Source organism: Pollicipes pollicipes, unplaced genomic scaffold, assembly GCF_011947565.3.
Source record: "Pollicipes pollicipes isolate AB1234 unplaced genomic scaffold, Ppol_2.1 Scaffold_7261;HRSCAF=8764_pilon_pilon_pilon, whole genome shotgun sequence".
Classification (NCBI taxonomy): domain Eukaryota; kingdom Metazoa; phylum Arthropoda; class Thecostraca; order Pollicipedomorpha; family Pollicipedidae; genus Pollicipes; species Pollicipes pollicipes.
The window spans coordinates 60,816,968-60,834,623 of NW_023597054.1; the positions used below are offsets into that span (position 1 = coordinate 60,816,968).

Sequence of the window (17,656 nt, forward strand, 5' to 3'; positions counted from 1 at the left end):
AATTGTGTTGTCTACAGCAATCTTTTCCATTTAAGAGAACTTCGGCGGTTATAAGTGAGCTTATTTCATCACTATGATCCTTGCTTCAGCATCTTCAAATGCGGAACATTTCCTTTAAATAGTGTAAAGCCGGCCAATTTTCGCTCATGAGTTTGAACGCTCCCGCCATCACGTAGTTACAGCTCAGATGGCTATTTCACTATTGAGGGTGAATAAGTGATCCTATGGGAACGGATGAGGGTTGCCGGCGATAGCACTGGATGATAAATGGTGCTTGGGTAGAACGCCGACTCTACACCGATTGTTTACATGGATCAGTGAACAAAAAAACTGTTTGCATAGCTCGGCTAATTTGGTACTGATATTTTGTGGCGCGGCTTGCAAGCAATCGATGAGGCGCGCACGGTTTACAGAAGGAAGTGAAATAAAAAAACGTACCGTTCACAATGGGCGGCGACTTCGATGGCACCAAAGCTGACAAAAAGCTTATCTCGGCCCTCATCGCAAGGCTGGACCCTAAGATATGGCAGGGAATAATCCTTCACCGCGCACCCTCACTCACAAATGTATGGCTTACATCTGGATACGATAAAAGACAATTTATTTTCACTATCGCAGATCTCCGCCGCGGAACAGCGGGCGGGGCGGATTACACGTCAGGGAGATTTTTATTTGCCCAGAAAACGTGGGCGTGCGCGGCGCCCTCCTCCGGCGCGTTTTTTGCCATTTATCCTTCGCTGATCTCATCTAGCCCACCAAGCACCGACCACCTCCCCGGCAGCGCGCACAAAGAAAGCGAAAATGCAGAGACGCCGCCATCTCGGCTGCCATGCGGGAGGCGCAGAGGGATTCCGTTTGTCGGCTCCCGTACATGTGAGCAAGCTTATTTGCGACGGACTTGTTTTGGCGTGGTACTCGCAGGTTAGCTCAAGGGTAGTTAGCGTTGTTCACCTGTGCCTGATGTTAATGTGCCCGATTTGCATAGCTTCGGAAAATCAAATGTTTTAGAAGCGCGAGATGACTTGGCTTTCTTCACGTCCCGGATCAAACACACAGAAGGCGGCGTGCGCTGTGTAGTTGTACATTGAGTGAAAGTGGATTAAGCTGAACACACCATACATTGAGTCAGGCTTGAAACTTATGCAGCTCAATGCTTTGGGGTCTGCATTATTCATATTCGCTCTGGACACCTGATCTTGAGCCATGTTGATCAGTGCTAGTCCAAGCTGTGCAACGTTACACATGCCATATGCCATGTTTAACACACACCAGCATTCATTCGGAGACCCCGCTAGTCAAGCAATCAATAGTTCGCAATCTTCACAGGTCCATTACGGTGTTGGATTTATACGGCCATGTGGATCAAAGGCTCGAGAGGCATGATCATTGGGGACTAATGGTGTCGTCCCCGACGTTTTTATGATCGGGCTTATCCCCTTTTCAGATATGACACTGCAGAGGCGGCTTAATGTCCTGATGGAAAAATCAAGATTGTGGTCGAGCACAATGTGATAAATCGCAATAACATAGCGGGGCGCCTGGTGTTGTCGCTTCTTCTAGGCTTGTGCCGAATGCAGCAAAGTGAGTTGATGGTGAATCGACGAAGGCAAGCGCTTTAATATGTAAGGAACGAAACATCAAAACATGAGCGTGAATTATTTCGATAGCCGATCTCGGCTTCAGAGCACCTGCAACCCAAGGAGGGACCGGCACTGGCACCCAGGTCAGAACCCATCACTTAAGTAGCATGGTTGCATTTTTGATTCAGACCTCCTAAGCCAGGCATGACTACGTAAACACATCGACCGCGCGGCACAATTCTACGTCATGGCATGCGAAACAAATCGAATAATGCTTTACTCCCGGCTAAGTGGATCGTCAAGAAGCACTCCCCCTCCACGGGAACCCCTCTGCAGCTGTGAATCGCCGTAACACGTGAGAGCTGACACCTTAACGCGGTGCCGTCTCACGGTCGACACTCCGCAATTCAGCGTGCACGCTTTGGCGAGGGCTCAGAAAACTTGGCGCGTTCTGCGTAGAAATTCCGTGCCGTTTCCTGGCTGTCGCCCGCTGGTAAGATAAGGTGATCCACGTATCATTCCTGGAAAGCCCGCTGGTTAGAATCGTTTCCGCCAAGGATTGCCCGATGAATCGTCTTAGAACGACCAGATATGGCCCGCAAAGTGCGTGTAGGAATGTGTGCTTTCTACTCGGATCAAATGGATAATGTCTTTCTGCAAATGGTCCTCAAACTCCGGCAAGTTGCTTCTGACAAGACATATTATGTCAACGCGTGTTGAACCACCGGGATACTGAAACAGAATAACGGAAGAATAGATGTGATACCTGGGTCTTCACTGATCAGAGCTGACCCCTACAAAAATTAAATTAGGTGCAAAGTGTTGTATATATATATATATATATATATATATATATATATATATATATATATGTATATATATATATATACATGCATTCAGGGAAATATCAAATCTTGTTTTCAAATCTTCCAGGCATGCAGCCTTCCTTCAAAAGGGGTCTTGTGAACTGCCTTTGAGTACTTACGATACGTTCCGTATCGCCACACGCCTTGTGCCAATAATTATTTAAAGTCCAGACACAAGATAGTAGATCTCATTTATGTTGTGACGTTTCGAAGATTACCAGAGCCAGTCGTGGCAGTTTCAAATGACCGGAATTCAGAATCCACTTCCAAGCAGAGACATAGCACGCGTAGATAAAATCGGAGTCAGGCGAACATTGTTTGCTGGGTCCGGGACCTACGGCCTCCTTTTCGAGTTTTTTTTTTTACTCGCGTGTGGGGCTCCGAACTGAGATATTTGACTTTGAAGTCCTTTTGGTGTGTAAGACGGCGGTAAGAGCCTTATTCCTCAGAAAAAGCCAGGAGACTGGAGATATAGATGGGTTGATATTTCGGCAACATGGCAACATGGCATGCTGCTGAAATATCATCCCATCTATATCTTCATTCCCCTGATCTTTCTCCGAGGAATAAGGCCATTACTACCGTTTTATGTATGTGAATAATGTTCCTCGCAAATGCACTGAACAACTTTCATTTAGGCATGTTCCCAATTTGAGGCTGAAACACGCGGGACTCTCGCAACTGTAAGATAAAGGCGTGGGACGAGACGACGAGAGCGAGACGACGAAGGGTGGCGCATAGTTCAACCCACTGGACACCGTATGTTTTTATAGGCACAGCCATATAAAGCAGTCCGATATTTCGTAAGTTGTTTGGTGCATTAACGGGGAAGGTTATTTACATAGATAAGACAGTAGTATTAGCCTTGTTCCTCAGAAAAAAAAAAACAGGAGAATGAAGATATAGTTGGATTGATATTTCGGGAACATGCCATTATCGAAACAATAGCGGAAGTGAATTCACTTCTGCTATTGTTTCGATAAAGACATGTTGCCGAAATATCAACCCAACTATATCTCCATTCTCCTGGTTTTTCTCGGAGGGATGAAGCTAATACTATTGTCTTATCAGTCTGATATTTGACCAAAATTTATTATTCTTGTACGATGGTGTATCCTTTTGTCGATGCACAAGCTATGTGCTAAACTCAGATTGTTCAAATTCAGACTCGTCCACGGACCGCGTGTTGCAGAAATTTAAAACACGTTTTTCCTACGTCATGAAAAATGGTTTATGCCCCAAATCACGAAGATTCTGTGCGATGTAACCACGAGGCAATTCCTTTCGATCCTGGTGGAGGAGCGATTCCGCCGCGGGCGTTTGGAGTTTGAGAATAACGCGAAGTTGTCCTCTGAGTTGTCCAAATAAAGCTGAGTTGTCCACTTTGCGACTTGCATGTACGAATAATGAAAACTCGGCGGCTCCCTGAGCAGCGAATAATTGTTTTGGCCATATATTTTCCGATGCAAATGTAACAGACGCCGAGTGCAAATAAAGATGTACTTCTTAAAACAAGCGCAGCAGCATTCTTAAATATGAAAAGTGGTGGAAGTGGAAATGGTATCATTGACAATGCTTGAGACTTTCAGCCAAAATGCAAAACATCGACACGCGCCCGGCTGGCCTGTTGAATACGGTGCGCTCGAGTGGTGGTCAGTTTGACCTCCCGCGTTTTCAAAATTTAAGTTGGCTAAAGATACCAGATTCACAGGCGAAGACCGGCCTGTATGTGAACCACTTGTCTCAAAATTTGAGGTTTTTAGGTTGTGACCTTGTGCAATTATGCCGCACTTTTCAAAAATTACTCTGAAGAAAACCTTGCGGGCGGTAAAATTGACCCAAGCGCGTGAAAAGGGAGGCCAGAACGGCCCTCGAAATAAATTTATGCAGTTGTTTTGGATGTTTTGCGCTTAGTAGAAGCGGTCAAGCCTAGTATCCTTTGAAGGATAAACTGTGAAATGTCGTAACAGACTGGTTATGATAGCTTTCATGATGACCAAGCGACCAGCTTACCCGGGGGTTAAGCACATATCCAAAGCGCGAAAGGAAATGGGATAGACAATGTAGCTAAGACGCATTCACTGCGCTTCAGATCCGCTGTTCAGGGGTGAGAGCTCCCTTACACTGCCACAAACATGTGGCAGTAATCATTCCGGACCCCTCCGAGCATTCGTCTTATGTAGAGGGCTCGGTCTAGACCATGCTGCTCCCGGGGCCAGTGACCCAGAAAATGTTATCTGCAGCGTGATGCTGTATCACAGTGCGACGTAAACTACATGACCGCAGTGTCGCCAGTCGAACGGATCGAACGTCGCAGCTTATGTAAGACATATGGTGTGACAACATTGAAAACGGCACAGCATGCGCGACTATTTATGGTGTACCTTGCTCATTCCAGTTTGGCAAGTTGTTCTGGCATTTTGTCAAAGCAAGTAAAATTGTGTACACCACGGGTGTGTACACATGTGTACGCATGCTATCCAGTCAGCGCCATTACATTGTCAAACATACACCCAACTAAGATCGTTCTCTAAACGTTTCACGCGGACTCGGTTCGACGCTGCCCTGACCATTGTGTGTTTGCCACCGCAGCCTGCTGGTCAGAAACGAGCAAGATGTGAGCTCACGCTACCTGTCAACTGTGATTCCTTTGCTCACCCGAGCTCAGTGCCCTCCAGTTCAAACAGCATCCTCGCATGGAGACGCAGCGCGTCCGATTCTGTCCCGTGTCAGTCGTACGGTATCCCGTGTCAGTCGCACGTTGTCCCGCGTCAGTCACACGCTGTCCCGTGTCAATCGTACATTGTCACGTGTCAGTCGCACGCTGTCCCGTGTCAGTCGTACGCTGTCCCGTGTCAGTCGTACGCTGTCCCGTGTCAGTCGCGCATTGTCCCGCGTCAGTCGCACGCTGTCCCGTGTCAGTCGCACGTTGTTCCGTGTCAATCGCACGTTATCCCGTGTCAGTCGTACGCTGTCCCGTGTCAGTCGCGCATTGTCCCGCGTTAGTCGCACGCTGTCCCGTGTCAGTCGTACGCTGTCCGGCCACCATCGAATACTGCCCCATCCCAGTCGGACATTGCTTCATCACGGCCAGATCGCAATCGGAGACGGCCTGTTTAGAATAAGACGCTGCTCTGTACCCGCCACAGCCACCTCCGTTCCGTTTCAGTCGGGTGCTGATAGGAACCCGTTCCTTTGCGGTCCGGTGTGGTACGAATCTGACTTGTTCCAGCCGGGTGCTGATCCGGGCCCTGCCGTTCCAGCCTGATGCTTATCCGGCTTCGTTCCGTCCCAGCCGGGTGCTGACGCGGCCCCGTTCCGTTCCAGCCGGGTGTTGACGCGGCCCCGTTCCGTTCCAGCCGGGTGCTGATCCGGACCTGTAACGGGCTGGAGGTGCGCGACACGGCCGCTTCGTTCTCTGACCGGCTGTACTCGGACGGCGCCGGCCGGCAGTCGACCTTCGGCCGTGACCCGCTCAAGGAGAACAGCCTCTGCTACCCGCACTGCTCCACTTTCAGTGACGTCACACCCAGGTCAGTGCATTGCACGGGCCGTTATCGGCATTGTGCCTCATTCAGCTACTTTACACCTTAATCAGTGAACTGGACGTGTTTCTGACGGATGCCTAGCGTTTTCAAAAATAATGTCCCGGTCTCCAGCAGCGTGGCGCGTGACATTTGCGACAGCTGTTAAAGACCCAGGGTTTTGCTGGTCGTGTTTCGAGTTCGACGCAAACATGTCTGCCTTTCCAAGTCGTACACTTGACGCCCAAATCATTCATGAAAGCAAAAGCGACGTTCTAAACATCACCTGTTGATGCTGACAAACACGCATCTTAGATCACGCACAGCTAGGTGAGCGGCATCTCTGACCTGAGACCCGGCTGCGCCACCGGCCCACCAGGGGAGTGATTGTGCGCGGTGACTGATGACGCCGCGGTCCGTACCGAGCCGGCCGATTGGCGCGGGCCGGTCTCCGCCGGGACGCTGGCCGGCGCGCCCGCCGGCCCCCGGCGATCAGGCCGAATGGCGAGCCGTGCCGCCGCCGCCGCAGGCCGACTACTAACGGCGCTCCGGCATCACAATAACGACTGGCCGGGGAGGAAGGCGGAGCTGGCCCGCGCCGCCTCGATCTGCCGCCAGGGAGCGCGCCGGCATCACAATAACGACTGGCCGAGGAGGAAGGCGGAGCTGGTCCGCGCCGCCTCGATCTGCCGCCAGGGAGCGCGCCGGCACCACAATAACGACTGGCCGGGGAGGAAGGCGGAGCTGGCCCGCGCCGCCTCGATCTGCCGCCATGGGGCGCGCCGACATCACAATCACGACTGGCCGGGGAGGAAGGCGGAGCTGGCCCGCGCCGCCTCGATCTGCCGCCAGGGAGCGCGCCGGCATCACAATAACGACTGGCCAGGGAGGAAGGCAGAGCTGGCCCGCGCCGCCTCGATCTGCCGCCAGGGGGCGCGCCGGCCCCGGCTGGGGCGGGGGGCGGGTCGAATTCCACGGACCATCACCGCCGAGAAACGGGCACAGAGTATGCAGTAGCTCAGTGTTTTGTGAGAAACGTAGGTATCGGTAACGAAAGAGTATATGCACTACGCGATGAAATAATCTGACCGTTGTGGAAAGAAGACGCAGGGGAAGATCGAAGCAGGTTAAGACGTATGTAAGGAAGTATGTCGTTCTCACTTGTTGCTTGGTGCGCCCGCTGAACGCTTCTCACAACTACAGCCTGACAATGCCTTGACTCAAAGACAACTTTTTCGTTATTCGCGTAGAAAAGTGCGGCATCTATGTTTGATTCTGATGTTATTCTCCACATACCATGCGTTAGGCTCTTAATTTGTTTCTGTTTTTGCAGGCCAGTACTGCGTTACATGAATGCTACATTAAGTACAAGAAGGTGCTCGGAATTATGGTGGTAATCTATTTCACGCATTCGTGGCCCAGGGTCAAAATAAATAAGTATTTGTGATGATATGCTTAATGCTTATGTTATGATTAATGAGCGCATATGATAAAAATCACTAATAGTTTGTCGAACAGGACGTGTTTCAGAATAACATTTTCTGTTCCTCATAGGGAAATTTCATTCAAACATTTTGCATTTCCTAACCCTTTTAATGGCTCATTTCAGTGCCCTGAATATATTCTACAGCTAGTACAATACTGGATATGCAGTATCATACGTTTTTACCTTATACGGTGCAATGGACAGGACCTTGAATAACGTGACAAGTTTACGTTTGTCGGGTCATTCGGTGAGGCAAATTCTGGAAATGTATGATATTGATGGCGTGCGAAAAACGTTGGAATATTCGAGACAAATGCAGCAGTATACGCATCATGTGATCATTATGTATATGTTTGTTAAACGCATGTACGTTTCTCGCTAGGTTCTCCAGCACCCAACGATCAGTCCAGACATAGCGCGAAAGTGCTACTACTTTTATGCCATGGCGTTCTTCGTCTGAATCTGGGCGGCATTGGGCCCGGTTTAGACCACGCATCGTGGCCCGTTCACAGACCGGAGGTTTTAGCCAGCCTGCCAAAGGAGTAGAGTGGCCCGGTGGCTCTGCTGGGCCACACCGCTCTCGGATCAGCCGCTGCTGACGGTCGCAGAAGCACACTGCGGCCCCCCGGGGCGGGCTGTGCTCAGCCAGTATCGCGCAGGCATTCTTGTCAGCATTAGGTCGCCGCCGCCGCAGCGGGCGCCGTCTGGGCCTCTGTCAGTCGCACACAGCTCCCGAGATTACCTTTGCAGCCGGCCTCCACAGTGCTAGACCGGGCGGAATGACCGGCGACAGAGCCGGCTGACGCTCGCCGGCGCTGGCGTCAAGCCTTGGCCAGGAGGTCTGATGGCGACAGGGCCGGCCGAAGCTCGCCGGCGCCGGTGCCAGACCTTGGCTAGGTCTGATGGCGACAGAGCCGGGCTTGGCCAGGTCTGATGGCGACAGAGCCGGCTGACGCTCGCTGGCGCTGGCGCCAGACCTTGGTCAGGTATGATGGCGACAGAGCCGGCTGATGCTTACCGGCGCTTTGGCCAGGTCTGGTGAAGACAGAGTCGGCCTCGGCCAGGTCTGATGGCGACAAAGCCGGGCTTGGCCAGGTCTGATGGCGACAGAGCCGGCTGACGATCGCTGGCGCTGGCGCCAGACCTTGGCCAGGTCTGATGGCGACAAAGCCCGCTGACGCTCGCCGGCGTTGGCGCCAGGCCTTGGCCATGTCTGATGGCGACACATTGTGTGAGGTCCTGACGAAGTGTCTGCTTCACTGCATAGCTGAGATTTTCCGTGCTTTTGAATTAAATGCGGATGAATTTGGATCTGAATTACGTGTGTCTAAAAAATGTTATCAGAGGACCATGAGGATAAATAGCGTCATTGACAGTTTCGTCTTAGATTCAAAGTATTTAGCTATCACGAGAATCAGTAAGCCAGTAAGACGTCTTTTGCGGCTTGTGACACGCTGAACGATCATAGTTATGAGCGCTATCGTCGCACAGATAAAACAAAAAACATAGGACGCATCACCATACGTGTGTTTGGAAAAGCATACCAGTAGGTTTATAACAGAATCAAAATGCTCACATTCTTGATTTCGGAAAAGCATACCAGTAGGTTTTACAACAGCATCAAAATGCTCACATTCTTGATTTCAACAGGCAGATTGGACTGCCGCGTACCGGATACGTTTTTGTTCGTTCATACCTTACGTTTTCTGACACGTTTTCAGGTAATTTGCCTTGAAAATGGCTGGCTTTCGTCAGCCAAAACGAGGCGGAGCGATGCGTAGGTTATCGACCGTTGTCGGTCGATGCCCTACGCACCTATGGGTCAGACAGTCATGTGTCGGACAGTGATCTGTCAAAGCATGCATTAGCCAACAGATGGGTCAGACAGTGCTGAGACCTCTTAGTGATCTGTCAAAGCATGCATTAGCCAACAGCACGTGATCCGGTTCACGTCTTATTCTGCTTCGGTTACGAAGATGTATATCGGCGGGCCCATGTTGTAGCACAATGACGTATGATCAAGTGCAGACGTCGGCCCAATTTTAGCCAACAGCATTATCGGCATCTTCCTTCGTTGGAATTTGTTGACCTGCTGTTGCAGTAATGAATCATCAATATTTGGACCTGGACCCTTCGAATCATGTTTTACACTTTTTTGGTCACGGGGAAATATTGTGCTTTGTACGCTAATCAAAAATAAAAATGGTACGTTTTTCAAACTGCAAGGCTACAGGAAAATTATACCTGATGGAACCACCCCGAAGCAAATACAAATGCGTATAGTGCAGCACCTCAAATATTTCACTTCTTGATCTTGCTGTCTTCGACTTCGCTCGAGACCAAAAGACGATATGAAATAGCGTTTTAAGACTGCTTCGAAAGACGTTTGTTTTGGGCGAACTTTGATGAAGATGAATTTTGATGGATGTGAAAAGTCGTGTTTGTCAGCGAATGTATCGGCGTTACGTGTGTACCGTCGTTATGTTAACGTATCGGCGTTATGTTGTGATAATGACTTCAGTGTTACAATAAGTCACTACTACGATCTTTGTCATATGTGCTATGTAGCAGAGCAATAACATGTTGATTTGACACTTGCGGCCATTGCAGTCTGTCAGTGACATGCGTGGTGATACAGGCATGACAAGGTACTTCCAATTGCGCTCAGGACGGAGATGGACGCACTGGGGCTCAACACGCCGTGTCGTATCCATGGCAACCCCAGCTCCATGGAGGAAGAGTTCAACTGCCAGAAAGGTCGATCCTGCGGCCTCGGCTACTGCCCGGAGGTGTATAGGGCGTTCGAAGGCGTCAAGTTCATAGCCGAAAGCACCAGAAGGGAACAGGACACCACCAGGGTAAGTTCAATACGAGCTCACACTTTCAGCTGCCTTCCGAAGGTGTGTGAATCATACCCAATCATGTGCTCTTAGGGCCTGGATGCAGGGATTTATGGTTGCATGCAAACGTGTGCACGGCAGGGTTCATGTGACGCAGCCGACATTATGTTTTGTGACATGGCTTTAGAACTTCCGTTTCATGAATGACACCACATCATGAATGACGGCATTGCGTCTTTAAAATCTTCGTCTTGTTCAGAGCAACTTTCCTGCTCGTGGCTTGTGGCCTTAAATGGTGTGTAGATGAGAGGTTGCAGCGCAAGTTGTATTCCTCGCCTCTCACTATATACCCTTCTCCTGACTTGCACGCTCATTTCTCGACATGTTAAACGCACTCTGGCGAGTCACGATCGTCGGCGGGCGCGGCGCGGCGGGACAGGGGGGGGGGGGGGGGGGGGGGCGGGGAGGGCGGCATCAGTGGGCGGTACAATCAAGGACATCGTATCGTTGTAATATATGCCTCATATAATTTATCCCTTCCGCGGCCGGTAGGGATAGTTATAAGCATTTGTTACCCTTGCATTACGGCTGCAGAACTACTTTACTACTTGAAAATAAAGTTTTCATTGATTTTAGATTAAGATGACATAATTTGTTTTTAAAATATAGTTTAATATAAGGATAACTACATTATGTTGCATGAATTTGCGACCTGACCTAAAATCTGAGTAACAGGTTTATTCCGTTACGTCATTATGAGTAAGATCATTGGTCATCAGATTTGACGGCTGTCCTATGGAAATACTAATGTTTGGAAACAGGTTTAAAAAATATCGTTAGTATGATGACATTCTTGCCGAGTCCGGCAACTTTCTACGAGTCTCAGGTCTGGAATGTAAAAATGAAATGACGTAAACAAATTGTAAAAATAAAAAATGCCTTATTTGCCTGAAAATGTATTTTACGGAAAAGTGATTTGCGCAGCATTTTTGTCCGGCAAATTGACGGTGCCTTTGCACATTTCAGCGTCAGGATCAGTTTGCGGGCCACTTATATGCAAACCAGAAATTAATAGATGTTCATCTGCTATTCTGGCATCGAAAACACTTGGCAGAATGCTTTAATTCAATATTTGTCAAGATCTCTTGTCCTCCATGACGGCGCATCACCCTCCCAGCTCCTCTCAATTCAGAATTGGAAGGGGTGACAATAATTCGCGACCTAGTCAGTTCTAGTTGCGTTATTGTATGTTTACATTTTGTTGTAGCTCACTCATTGCCATTGCCTTACCAAAGTCTGCCCCTACTCTTCAAGTAGACTCTCAAATCTGCGCTCCAACAAATCCCGCTGCCCACCGGGAGCGCGGGTTGCGCGGCCGGCCTGCGGCGTGCCTGACACACCTGACACACGGGCGCTGCCCGCAGGTGCGGGAGGACTGGAAGTACGTGGCGATGGTGCTGGACCGACTGTTCCTGTGGATCTTCACGCTGGCCGTGCTGGTCGGCACGGCCGGCATCATTCTGCAGGCGCCCACGCTCTACGACGACCGCCGGCCCATCGACGAACAGTACAGCGAGATCATGAGCCCGCGCGAGCGACAGCGGCTGGGCTAGCGGTCCGGGCGGCCGGGGTGGGAGGCGGGAGGCACCCGGGGGTGCGCGCCGTCCCTGCGCGGGCGCAGGTGGCGCCACCGTGCCGCGCCGCGGGGCCGCGCCCAGCCGCGCGCCTCGGGGCTCGCATGGGCTCGAGGCGCGACCGAGAGCGGATCGTCGGTCGAGTGGGTCATCAGGTCAACACCAGTAGGGTCTGTGGCATCGGAGGTACGGTGGCGCCATCGTGCGGCTCCGTCGGACATCAGTGACGTCACCGCGCGTTTGTTTTACTGGCGGCGACGTTGGGTGACTGGTGTGGCGAAAGGCGTCATGCCCTGAGAAGCAGCAGCGATCATCGTGGTCGGATTGGTTGCTCAGTTACCACATCCACTGACTGAGGAGACTTGTTGATGCCAATTGTGGTGTTCGCAGCTTGTGACCAGCGCGTGTGCCGAGCTCGACGAGCAATATTTGCTGCTTGTACAATTTAATCTTGAAGATTTTCATATACCTATAGGTGTTTGGAGCCCGCACTGGACTGAGGGTGTATGCTGATCATAAGGCCGATTGGCACCAGGATTGTTATGTGTACAACCTCAATGTTTATTGGTGTATTTTTGCCCTGGGATGTTTTGTCAAAATATCCTCTCATCCGTGATGAAATTTCTAAACGCTAGCGTGAACAAAGTATGTGAGCTGATGAAAGTGATCGTCAAATCTGACCCGAGCAGTCGCCCAAAGGTGACTCTGTGCTCAGAGTTATCAGTTTGAAAATAATCTATTGATATGAGCGGTATGTGTGTTAGATCTGAAAAGCGTGCAGATGGAAGGGATCGACATTTGTGAAGTTGGCTACGATGACTATCGTAGCGGTAAGGCTTTAGAGAGCATGATTCAATACATGCGCATTGCGACGAAATTGCTGCTGCTGCTCAATGGTTGTAAGGGGTGTTGGTAGGTTTTTACAGAAAGGATATAATTTTGGTGGTGTGAGTGATTTCACGGAGAGCAACTTCCAGGCGGACATGACCGATCTCCCAAACGCTGGAGCCGTCTTCGAATGACGTTGCGAACCCGACGGTGTTTTCGCTGCTGGGACTCGGTCTGCTTGAGCTGGGAACCCCGGTGTCTGCTCCCATGTCAAGCTTATGTACGCTGCGTGACCACCGTGTGACGTGACACGCGAACGGAAGCTGGATTTCGTGGCGCGTCTCTCGATGCCTCTCTGCTGTTTGTGTCGACTTGTGTGAGCGATCACGCTGGCCGGTGAAAACGGCTCATAACCGGCGAAGACATGTGCTTGAGTCTCAAGCGTGGATTCATGATCTCAAATAACCACCAACAATAAGATCCTGCGCGTGAATCCTTGGATCTCCGTTTGGGATGCAAACGCCCGTCTGGTTCACACGCGTCGTTTGCCAGATTAATTTACCAATCGTTGTTGGCATACCATCTTAATTCATTCTGGACTATCGGCGTTTTGTTCATGCAGCAAACCCGGACACATGGATGAAGGATACGATATGTTGTCACTGTGAGCTGTGTTGCTCGAAGCAATGCTTGCTCATGTTGGACTGTTTGGAATTTGAACTGGACAATACATGATGCAATTATAAAGGCGTTTTTCAACTCCCGGCTAACATTTTATTTTGGATTTGGACGCTATCGCACCTTGTTTCTTGCTACCTGTGTTCCATGGAAAAGCGGATATGGCGAATATAGTGAAAACATTTGCTTTTACAACGGTGAATGCAGCAGAGACCAAGGATCAGACAAACACGCCTGCTGAAAACTGGTAATTAACCTGTAGCAGCGCAGCGAAGGAGGAACTACGCTGGCCACATGCTCGACAGTGTCGTGCGTTTTCACATAACTTCAGTCATATTACTGACTTATTTACCATATTACATTGCATAGTCAAATATGTAGGTTCCATGGGCAAAGAGCACATCATAAGTAAAGACCTTTGCTTGCAAACTGAACCCATCACCCGGCTGGTGTCATTTCAGGGAAGGACACTTCATTTCCTGAAATGTTTGAAATGTCATTTCCTGAAAATGCAAATGTTATTTCTGGAAATGACACCCAGGAAATGTCATTTCAGTCTGACAGGTAATTTCGCATTCGTGCATTCTAACAAACGTGTTTCACGAACAATTTTCGGGTGACACCATGCAAAGTTTTGAGGCTTGTATACCAGCTCAAAATTGATCGAGATCGAGATGAGGCATAAGCAATTATATCTGACCTCGAAGGTAAATCTCAACACTGATTTTGATTCCGTTGTGACTTAGGTGAAGCCTGCTGTGTGGTGCCAGAAATGAACGACGCATAACCAGAACAGGTGCCGCACAGTGTCCTGACACTCAATGCAGCGACAACACAAGGGATGGGAATTCGCCAGTAGATGTGATGGAGCTGAAGATCCTCTGGTGCGATAGCTTCACCGGTGAACAGGTACGACCTGCACCTCGTCCCGGTCTTCACGCTAGCCCTCTCACCGAGCCACGGGCGCCCGTCATGGGCGGGCCCCGTGAAGCCCCTGTCTACGCGTCATGGGCGGGCCCCGTGAAGCCCCTGTCTGCGCGTCATGGCCCCGTCTGGTGTCACGGGGGTCAACCCACCTCGTCCACACGCACCGCTGCTGATCTCCGCACATTGTCAGCCTCACTTTCGGGCGGATGTCTCACGTGGCTAAGGCTCAGACAATCTGGTCTACCCACTGTAGTTTCTAGTCAGCTGTGTATTGTTTCTGGGAAGAAGAGAGCACTGGATCGACGACCGCTACGGCCGTACTCACAGTACACACGAGCACGAGCATTTGGGCAGCATCCGTCATGCTTTAAAACGGGTCACGAGGTATCTTGCGATGGGACATGAACACTGCCCCGCGACCGTTGGTTACCGCACGTGAGCAAGCTTCAAACAAGCCTGACTTCACTGCGATCGATAAACACTGTTCTTGAGCAGCTGGTGCGGCCTCTCACTGAGCTGCCGGGGCGTGGCGAACCGACTAGCTGTCATCGCCACCTTAACGGCAACGCAAAGTTGAGCATGGTGATGCGAGGCAGTCACTTCTCACACAAAGTCGGGCAGGCCGACCCTCGTCCAGGTCGTCGGTGTCCAATGCATGCTACACTTTTTTTGTCGAGGGACATGCGAGTGCATTTCGTCATGCTCGCACAACAGCATTCGCGCTCTGTTCAGTGAGCCTACTTCACTTACGAACCTAAGCCAAAGCTTGTGAAATGCTAGTAGATCCGGGGAGGATCAAGTAACATAACAGCACGGGGAGGTCCTGCGTTGCACATATTTTCTATTAGAGAAGAAAACGTTCGGACGTCCCGTCCACTATTGACGTTTGAGTGCTAACTTCACGTTGCTAGGTTCCAATGGAACCAAGTTTAATGTGCATAAATAGCGCATCAACTATTACTTATCAAAGGGTAGGTACGTTCTTATTAAAACTGCATATAAAATGTCTGATGAATGCCTGCACTTAACAATTGAGCACCGAGCCCAGCGAAATTTCATTCACTCCCTGCCATGTTCTGTAAAAGACGGTTCACTACACAGCACTCCACTCACATGTTCGTTTGTCATTACCGCACAAACCGAAGCGTCTACCTAATTACGCCGTCCAGCTGTCCGCCTCTTGTACGTAAAACTCGTCGAGGCGCAGATTGAGTTCAGTTTCTCAGCACTGCCACCTAGCGAGGTAACCAAGAGTCTGTAGTTCTCGGCGCGGCCTACTTGCGGCGGTGCCGTCTGATCTCCGAGTAGCGCTGGTCGAGCGCCAGACGGTCGTCGTAGAGAGATGGCGCCTGTAGGATGATGCCGGCAGTACCCAGCACCACGGCCAGCAGGAACACCCACAGAAACAGCCGATCCAGCACCATCGCCACGTATTTCCAGTCCTCTCGAACCTGTTGATAGATGGGCCGGTCAGGGCCAGGGATATATTCCATGCGATGAGTTTTGGGGCGGGGACAGTCGTCCTAATAGTATACTGAAACACAGTACAATACAGGTGTCAACACGTGATATGTTTACACGACTAAGCATATAATACCACTCGGCCATACACTCCCTCCAAGATCACACACAGATTATTCACGACTGCGGTCAAACAACAATATTACGACGCGCTCAATGATGTATTGAGTGCATCGCTACCATCACTGGAGTTTAAGATGCGACGTGACAGGAAAACTATCCTCAAAAGGTAGATATGCATCGAAATATTTGAGCTATACGTCGGCAGCAAACGTAAAAGGCTTGAAACCAGTTCTTAATCTGCACACGCAAGTCCAATACATTTATGAGATGTGGCTATATGAAATGCATGGCACGCATGCACTTGTTGTAGTATCATGACGATATTGCACTTACCAATTGCTGGTCCTCTTTCACCCGAGTGTTTTCAGAGATGAAGCTGACGCACCAGCTAACACGGTGCGCCTCTGGCGAGCAAATTCTGGACTCCAACTGCATACTTGACGGCATGAGGGCAGCACTACGACACCTGTTCTGGAGCTGCTTGCCGTGAACTTGGCAAGACGGATTAATAATGTCCGCGAAGCCTCTGCAACGCGGCCACAAGTCTCCTCATTACGCTCCAAAAACTTGCGGCAAGAATTACTACGGAAATGTAATATTTCATCAGACTGAAACGAGTTACGGAAACCTTCGGCGACCAGTGCAAAAACTGCCATATTTCCGTGGTGAATCTGTCAAAGCTAGCCGTTCACACCAAGGACAGGGTACGAAACCCGACACGCGACGTGTTGCCTCTAGCTGCCACCTTGTTTTACCGTGTTATGTAGGATAGTGACCTATGTCACGTTTGCCGAGACCGACTGAAAAACCATGTGCATTGACGACTGTTTATAATGTACACGTACATGCTTACACATCATTAGTAAGGGGCTGCGTGTGGCACTCATATGCGACGACAGCAGCGCTCCTCGCAGCCAAACTCACCGGTCCAGGTCCAGCGTGAGGGTGGGGGAGCGCTCCTCGGAGCCGAACTCACCTGTCCAGGTCCGGAGTGAGGGTGGGGGAGCGCTCCTCGGAGCCGAACTCACCGGTCCAGGTCCGGAGTGAGGGTGGGGGAGCGCTCCTCGCAGCCAAACTCACCTGTCCAGGTCCGGAGTGAGGGTGGGGGAGCGCTCCTCGGAACCGAACTCACCGGTCCAGGTCCAGAGTGAGGGTGGGGGAGCGCTCCGGCGGACCTGGCGCGTCATCCGCGGACGGGGCCGACGGCTCGTACAGCAGCCCCGTCCCGCCCTCACGCAGACGGGGGCTGCCGGCGGTCCCCGGCGTCAGCCAACGCTGCGGTTCTCACACTGTGAGTCTCAGCTCCTGAACCGAAGTGTCATGCTGACGCACACGTGAACGTCAACGTGCAACAGTATTCAGACTTTGATACAGATTACCCATTTTGATTACGTGGTGATTCTAACAGAACATTTTCCGCCAACCTCCGTTGTGACATCCGATATTTGCCTGCTCTGAAAGGGTTACGGGCAATATCGCGAAGCACTGTCACCGTTGGGACCGACTACATCTGACCTGACAGAGACTCTATCATGACTGGCCTGACGTAAACAGACGGAACTGGACCGGAGTGGATCGCAGACAGTCTCGGAGGGGGGGGGGGGGGGGGGGAAGGCAGCGACGACAAGGGTAATCTCGAGCAGTATGGACACCAGCACCAAAAAGCCATATGCAACTCGGACGCCATTTGCGTGACTCGGCACACACCA

At 50.7% G+C, this 17,656-nt stretch overlaps 2 protein-coding genes across 3 annotated transcripts in view; one reads left to right on the forward strand and one right to left on the reverse strand.

Moving 5' to 3' along the window:
* LOC119112843 (acetylcholine receptor subunit alpha-like) overlaps nt 1-11,945 on the forward strand; it is a 58,753-nt gene extending 46,808 nt beyond the window's left edge. For both annotated transcript variants that reach the window (XM_037237131.1, XM_037237130.1), the window contains 3 exons: nt 5,806-5,979; nt 10,125-10,314; nt 11,721-11,945. In XM_037237131.1, the coding sequence (XP_037093026.1) occupies nt 5,806-5,979; nt 10,125-10,314; nt 11,721-11,909 (553 nt within the window). In that variant the 3' untranslated portion in view covers nt 11,910-11,945. The remainder of the gene's footprint in view (nt 1-5,805; nt 5,980-10,124; nt 10,315-11,720) is intronic.
* Nucleotides 11,946-14,616: 2,671 nt separating this feature from the next.
* Nucleotides 14,617-17,656, reverse strand: part of LOC119112842 (acetylcholine receptor subunit alpha-like) — a 29,092-nt gene continuing 26,052 nt past the window's right edge. Inside the window, exons 9-11 of the mRNA XM_037237129.1 lie at nt 17,080-17,193; nt 16,281-16,473; nt 14,617-15,814 (exon numbers count right to left, since the gene is read on the reverse strand). Of these exons, the coding sequence (XP_037093024.1) occupies nt 15,638-15,814; nt 16,281-16,473; nt 17,080-17,193 (484 nt within the window). The 3' untranslated portion in view covers nt 14,617-15,637. The remainder of the gene's footprint in view (nt 15,815-16,280; nt 16,474-17,079; nt 17,194-17,656) is intronic.